This window comes from Fragaria vesca, linkage group LG4 (assembly GCF_000184155.1).
Source record: "Fragaria vesca subsp. vesca linkage group LG4, FraVesHawaii_1.0, whole genome shotgun sequence".
Lineage (NCBI taxonomy): Eukaryota > Viridiplantae > Streptophyta > Magnoliopsida > Rosales > Rosaceae > Fragaria > Fragaria vesca.
Window position 1 is genome coordinate 76,175 of NC_020494.1, and position 8,307 is coordinate 84,481.

General features: G+C 36.5%; 1 protein-coding gene across 1 annotated transcript; it reads left to right on the forward strand.

Moving 5' to 3' along the window:
* Positions 1 to 1,243: 1,243 nt before the first annotated feature.
* On the forward strand, positions 1,244 to 1,657 carry LOC101292013 (ethylene-responsive transcription factor ERF098-like). The gene has a single exon (XM_004297770.1). The coding sequence runs from the start codon at positions 1,244 to 1,246 to the stop codon at positions 1,655 to 1,657; it is 414 nt and encodes a 137-aa protein (XP_004297818.1).
* Positions 1,658 to 8,307: the final 6,650 nt, after the last annotated feature.

Sequence of the window (8,307 nt, forward strand, 5' to 3'; positions counted from 1 at the left end):
TGTGCGTAGGAGTTATGCCATTTCTGTCATCCAGCAAAAGCTGAATCAATAGGCCCCCTCTGCATAACTAGATTTTGAATTCTCTCTGTCACCATCGCATTATTTTTATGCTGCATGATGAACAAAGTTACAAAACAGCCACAACACAAAGGGCCAAGGCCTCAGAAAGTGAAAGGGCAATGCTGTACTACACAGAACCAAAATAAAGGGATGGATAGGATTTGTTCATCTTCTGCTTCATCTTCTTCTTCATCTTCATTTTGTGTCGAGGAAATTTTGTAAACAGTGGACCAAGTTAAGCCCACTCATCATTTTGACATCTTAATTTTGAAAACTATGGTAATGGTACCTCAACACTTAAACTCAATCTAACACTCGTTCCCTCCGTGATTGATACCGTTAAGTTGGACTTTATCCATGAGCAAAATTGTCTTTTCATGTTTTCCCTCCACAAATATTTCCCTCCAGAATAATGTTCATTTTCCCATCAGTATTAGAATTTGTGGTGAGCCATGTGTTGGATGCATACAAAAATTAGAGACATCTAGAAATTATGATACACCATTGACCATTAATATCCATCATTAAAAGTAGCTTTTGTAACCCACCGGTGAGAGAAAGAATCAACATTTATTAAAATGCATTTTGTATCAAGTACAGAAGTTCATGAAATATATATACTTAATAGAACAATTAAAGATAATTAGGTAACACGACTCACATTCATAGTTGATATCTTCAGGTCGAGAAACTCTAATTCAACTGACAAGGTTTGTAAAGAGAAACATGAAGAGACAATTTTGCCCATAGACAAAGTCTAACTTAACGGTGTCAATCACGAAGGAAATTAATGTTGGGTTGAGTTTAAATGTTAAAAAACCATTATCATAGTTTTTAATATTTAGATGTTAAAATGATAAATACACTTAACTTAGGACACCATTTTTAAATTTTCATTTTTGTCGAGAAACAAAAGCCATCGCCTAGAGTCCTTGACCATCCCGATACATTGGATTCATGCCAATTCTAATTCCTGGTCGTCATTACGGAACCTTCTTTTTTAACACGTGCCAGCAATTTCTCAGCCATATTTTTTGATACGTGTACAATATGTGGGATCCTCCCTAAATTTCAAGCCACTGGGGACTACTGGACTTGACGTCTCCTTTTGAACTCGTATATAAATGCTACTGACCCCCAACGCCAGTTTACGCCATGCAAGTTGCAGCTGAAAACAAATACAATGGCCGAGGACCGCAGAGGAGGGAAGGTCCAGACGGGAGAGGGCAAGGACGCCGGAGAGGTTCGATACCGGGGAGTGAGGAGGCGGCCGTGGGGGAAGTTCGCGGCGGAGATTCGCGACTCGAATAGGCATGGGCAGCGTGTTTGGCTCGGGACTTTCAACACTGCGGAAGAAGCCGCTAGAGCTTATGACAGAGCTGCTTATGCCATGAGGGGAGGTCTGGCCATTTTGAATTTTCCTAACGAGTATCCTTCCGGGACGACTGTTGGTTCTTCGTCGTCTTCGTCCTCGGCTTTTTCATCTTCTTCGTCTTCAATGCAAGCTGGGAATCAAGTTCTGGAGCTGGAGTACTTGGATGATAGGCTGCTGGAGGAACTGCTTGATTGTGAAGAAATGAAGAGCAAGAAGAAGTGAGTGTAATTTTGAACCGTCTATTATGTCAATGATGCCTTCTTCTTCTTTTTTTTTTTTTATCGTTTCTGTTTTGGTGTTGGTATAATCTAGATTCTGATAATCACCTTCTGCATGCATGCATTCATTCATAAAATTTTTGTCAATGAAGAATCTAGCAAAAGTGCTGGTGTGCTAAGGATTTCATAAGAGATATCAATTTCATTCTGCAAATGTATGATTTCCCGAAAGTACACTATTTTGAGAAATTGTACTTGGATTGGGCCTTCGATTTCAATATCTAAACAATTTCAAAAGCAAACGAAAACAATTTCTAAGTGAAATGGAAATTAACATTTACGAAATATGAAGTTTATAAGCTAATACTCTGCATGACTGACTCCAGTAAACCACAAATTTGCATTCATCCTAGCTACGTAGTAAATAATCCTGTTCAAATTGAAACGAACAGTGCACGAACAAAACTTAATCAACACAATAAAACACAAAAGAAGGCGAATTCACCTCATGACATTTCACAATCCACTCGAGCAAATCGTCCTATATGCTCTCTTAAACGAATCCGGAATCTCTATATAACTTCTTTGAATTCGATAAATCTAAAATCAATGTGCGAGGGATTTTAGAAAACATTAATCGGAAAATGATTGAGTTGGGCGAACAACAAGTAGGATTGATGACTATAGAAGATTAGAAGTTACATTAGATGGTCTTCTATTGGGATGATTTAGGTTGTGGCCCGGCCGGCCTACTAATTTATCACTTGTTGTCGTCCTGGCCAAAGTGATCTTAATCATAACACCAGGGCGCCTTCTCTGCTCAAGACAATGCCAAAGTCAGATATTAGAAGTGAATGAAAACGATCATTACGTAATAATTAGCTACTTCGACATGAATATACAAATTAGGTGACCTAAGTTTGTACGTATTTGATATTATCTGAAAGAAAGCTCAAAAAATACACAGAGAAATGAATAATAGGAACTGTACTAATTAACTTGCAGAAATGATCGAGCTTAGTTTTTCAAGCATATCTAGGGTCATCTAGCTGAGACGAGAGATCGATGTAAGTCACAAACTAACTAATTCATGCACTCAGCTAATTTACAGCTTAATGACACCAATTAGAGAAATTAAACTGATTAGACTGTATCATGTTAACATTATCAGCATCAGGTGATCAGGGCTTTACAACAGTAGTTTGGTTTATAAGGCAAGCTAGAAACATAGTTGAAACATGAAGCTCATAAGTTCAGTCATTTGCCCATTGGTTTCTGGTAACCTTCGAGCTGCTACTCTGCTAGTCGCATTGCCACTGGCTGTATGCATAACACTAATTGATCTTAGAGTTTTGAAGTACAGTGTAAATCGTGCACGCTGTAGTTGGCATCCTAGCTAGCTCATCCAATGGGGTGGAATTTATATAAAACTCGGATGGCGCTTGGAAGTATGATTCTGGCATTGGTGGCCGGCTAGACTTCTGGGGGGCGTTTACTAAACATGAATGGGATTTAGGGTGAATGAGATTTAAGGTGAATGGGAATGAGGGTGAATGAGAGAGAGAATGAGTCATTCCCATTCCTTTGTTTACTAATCTTTTCGATCATTTTTATAGCTCAATTGCTTATTGCGCGCGGGAGAGGTCAATATGGCTTATTTGGGTTAAATTTTGGAAACACGTACATGTATAGATATATAGAAGTAGACTCCATCGATTGTTTCTTGATTTTCTTTGTTCGTCATTTGGTCTTTGGAAACTACAAACAGAATGGCTATAATTATTTACACTTTACGTTATTCACATACTGCACATACAAAGATAATCAAGTAGCTAGGCAATTATTTTATATTATAAATGTTATTAAACTAACAACGGATTACATTACAAGTGAAAATTTTATAACAACTAATGATTCATGAGCCGACTCATGACCATAAATGTTAATAAGTAAACATTGATTGATATTACTAGACCAAATGGTAGTGGTTGCTAATTAATTCTTCAACTAGATATGGTTTGGTAGAATTTTGCTCATTCCTCCTAATTGTGATAGTGAACCATTAGTTTTATCAAAAATTTCACTCGTGATATATAGTAGTGTTTGTATGGATTATTTCGTTTTGATTGGGAGATTTTATTTTGTCCCCATCTTTTTATGATTTTACATTTTTGTTTTAATAAATTAGGGTTGAGAAAGCTTTTCGCTCCTACTATTTATGGTTTAAAACCAATACGAAAAAAGAAAAAGAAAAAAAAAATAGTGCCATGGACGTACGTGGAGACTTGATGGACGTTTTATTTGGAGTTCACTTCCATTTTAATGTATTCCATTTCTTACAGAGACACCAAAATATTTGCAAGGAGTATATATGGATCGACCAGATATGTTGTACGTTTTGATCCTTGTTTACATTACCATCATTTTGGATCTTGACCAAAAATTGTGGAGGTTGTTTAATTTCTTCGAATTTGTGCTCATCCGGGGCATCACCTTGGCTATCAATAATTTGTGTGTTGGTCCTGAATTGTCTACTTACTTCAAGACAAGTTCTTTTCGATTGTATAAATAGTGACAGTATAGTATTCTTAGCCTTTTGTCTAACTAGGGAGGAATTCCAAATTTCTTTGTTGGGAACAATTAAGATTCTCTGCGTTCCTGTTGCGTGATTCTACGTTTGTGAGTGGTGCAACTAGCGAATTGTTGTACGGGCAGTTCCTCTTCCGTAGAGTTCTTCGTGCCATTCAGTGAGGAGACCAGAATACAATCTCAATAGCCCGAGAACAAAGTACTGCTACTTTTGTACTTGGAATTTTATTAATTGTACTTTCTGGAAAGATTGATTCTCTATTCTTCTCTAGAAAGTAGTGTTGACATTATTGTTGAGAATGTGAATCTCATATGATAAAAGGGACCTTGTAACTTTGGGTGTTAATATTTGGATCTCTCTAACTATAAATGTAACCGGTCGTGAAACTCATATTACTTTATCATCCAATAAAAACGAGTCATCATCGGAGCCACACATGTCATCTAATATTATAAAAACATTTTAACAAACTCTTTATTTTTGTTTTTTAGCAATCTTTGAGAGCGTGTTTCACTTTTTATCAATTTAAGCTGCAACATACATCTCTAGTAGTATTGCTAAAATTAAAATTTGTCAATTTTTGAGGTAAATAAATGCTCCAGCAGAATGCATAAATCATTGTTAAATATGATAATTGCTAAATGAAATTGACAACTTTGTCAATTCTCCATGCATTACTAAAGCAAATGTTATATTTAGTGTGAAGTTCAGAAATTGTTATATTTAGCTAGAAGTTTGACATTTATATATCGATTTAATAATATTGCTCCATGCCCAGTACCATTTGGTCTAGCGGCATAGTCTCCTTTTACTAAGTGTGAGGTTTTAAGTTCGACTCACGAAAAACTAGTTGTAGCGTTTGAGTTATTTACCTTGGTATAATAAAAAAAAAAAAACAATATTGCTCGCTCCTTCAGTAGTTGCTATTTATTATGTTTTAACAAATCATAAAGTGACACATGTGCAAGAGAGGATAGAGAAGATTTAACTATTGCATGGATGAATTGACAAATTTTTCAATTTTAGTATCAAATTTAGCAATGGTTTATGTATTTTGTTGGAGCATCTATTTACCTCAAAAGTTGACAAATTTCAATTTTAGCAATACTACTGGAGAAGGAGATGCTACCAATTTAAGTTTTAGCTATCTCGCTCAAGAACATATGCCCACAAAAATGCAATTGTTGATTTGCTAAGTTAATTGGTACTACCAATTCGTTGTTCATCTAAAATGGGTAATTGCCTCGAGCTAATACACACTACCAGGATAAGCCCTTTAGCCGACGAAACTAAGTTTCATCGGCCTGTTAGCTTAATTCGTCGGCTAATAACTTAGCCGACGATCAGGAAAAGGTCGTCGGCGATGATTTTAGCCGACGAAAAAAGAAGACGTCGTCGGCTATAGTCCTACAGTTTAGCCGACGAAAAACATGTCGTCGGTTTTTTCCCCAGACTTTAGCCGACGAAACAATTAAGATATTCGTCGGCTAAAGTGTGTAATAAAAAATTAAAAATAACTATAGCCGACGAAATATAGTCTGTTTCGTCGGCTAAACCTTATAAAAAAAATTAAAAAAATAACTATAGCCGACGAAATATACTCTGTTTCGTCGGCTAAACCTTATAAAAAAATTTTAAAAAATACTATAGCCGACGAAACATGCCATAATTTGTTGGCTAAACCTTATAAAAAAAATTAAAAAATACTATAGCCGACGAATATATTCGGCTAAAGTATTTAAATATCGTCGGCTAAAGTTGCTGGTTTTTGAAAAAAAAAACTGCAGAAACTTTCGGCCACCTCCAATCGCCACCAAAATTTGACAGAATCTTCCTCTTAACATTTCAAACAACTTTCTAGAAGAAGTCGAAGCCCAATTCTAAGTCTAAACATGTCAATTGAATCAAAATATAAAAATCCCTAATTTTAAACCCTAAAAACTTCAAATCTTCGATTCTCCTCACACACACCGAATTGAGTAACTAAATTATAGGGGAATGTAGTACTAATCAAACTCAACTTATCCATATATAGAACTCTCCAAATGGTGACCTGAGGAAGGAGAAATTCGATCGACACCGAATCCGAACCAGGGGAGTTTTGGAGCTCGATTTATCCCTCACGACGGCGTCACTCGATGCACCACCTGTCCAACAATGAAGTAGAGACGATGGCGAAGCTTTTGGGACAAGTGTGGCGGTCTCCGGTGGCTTGACGGAGGAGCTAGACCGAGAAGAAAATCCGGCAGGCGAAACAATAACTTTTTCTGATTTTCTAACTTCTTACCATCCACCTCCGGTAAAACTCCTATATAAAGAACTTTACCCGACAAAATTCTTTATTTTTGTCAGCTAAACTCTTTTGAAAATTTTGGTTGACCGTCAAAAAATTTTGGTTGAAAATTTTGAAATTTTTTTGACAATAACCGACGAAATCATATATTTTCGTCGGCTAAAGTCCTTTGAAAATTTTCCTCCAAATTTGGTTTGCCGCCAAAAAAATTTTGACCTTAGCCGACGACTTTTTAAATATCTCGTCGGCTAAAGTTTATAAATTCACGAAAACGCTCATATCTCCCTCTATATTACGTAGTTTGGTCAAACCTTCCACGCGAAAAACTTTCACGTAGATGAGACGCAACCGCCTATATAAAAATTTTGAGACATTTACCTTCCGACGATAGGGCTCCCCATAGGGAATAATAACGGTAAATAGGGTTAACCGCTACTATCGGCACCAAGACGTTACCCGATTTACTTGATTTTTGAACCATAGCCGTATTTCACCATTCTGAACACATCTTATTTCACGATATTTTTGATAATTTTGCTTCCTATGTAGAGTTGGTTCACAAAGTTGTATAACCTATTAAACAAGTTATATAACATTAGTAGACACGTTGTGATTCCGATGACTAAAATTCACAAAACAAAATTCGACCATCAGATATGATCATTATGACGAAAGATGTCTATGGTAAAAAATTCAACTGGATCCGACAACGTTAAGGGCTCGATCAAAATTGTCAACCCTAATCAATCGTCACTTATCACACGAAAACGCTCATATCTCCCTCTATATTACGTTGTTTGGTCAAACCTTCCACACGAAAAACTCTCACTTAGATGAGACGCAACTGTCAATATAAAAATTTTGAGACATTTACCTTCCGACGATAGGGCTCCCCATAGGGAATAATAACGGTAAATAGGGTTGACCGCTACTATCGGCACCGAGACGTTACCGAGTTTATGTGATTTTTAAACCATAGCCATATTTCATCATTCTGAACACATCTTATTTCACAAGATTTTTGATAATTTTGCTTCCTATATTGTATAACCTAGTAAACAAGTTATACAACATTAGTAGACACATTGTGATTCCGATGACTAAAATTCACAAACCAAAATTCGACCGTCAGATATGATCATTATGACGAAAGATGTCTATGGTAAAAAATTCAACTGGATTCGACAACGTTAAGGGCTCGATCGAAACGGTCAACTCTAATCGGAAATAAGAAAACTGCATTTTGAAGCCCTAAACGGACTCGGATGGCTAAAAAGGCCCATATGTCATGGTAAAACGATGAGTTTGACTCGTAGGGCCGTTACACTTCCGGAAAGGTATCATAATAGTCAATCGGACACCGAACGCTAAATCTACAACATACCGGGTTTCGACTGTTCTACATCAGAGACGTTACCCGATTTACGTGATTTTGAACTATAGCCGTATTTTTTGGTGAACACATCTTATTTCACGAGATTTTTGTTAATTTTGTTTCTATGTAGAGTTGGTTCACAAAGTTGTGTATTTGTTTAAAACCTACTAAGCAAGTTATACAACATTTTGTTGTTTTTCTTTTAGCCGACGACTTTTTTCAATAATAGCCGACGAGATTTTTTTCGTCTACTAAAATACTTTAGCCGACGAGTAAAAACTTTGACCGACGAAAGAAAACTTTGGCCGACGAAAAAAAATTTCGTCTGCTAAAGTATAGTATAGCCGAAGAAGGAAAATTTCGTTGGCTAACGTGGACTTTAGCCGACGAAAAATA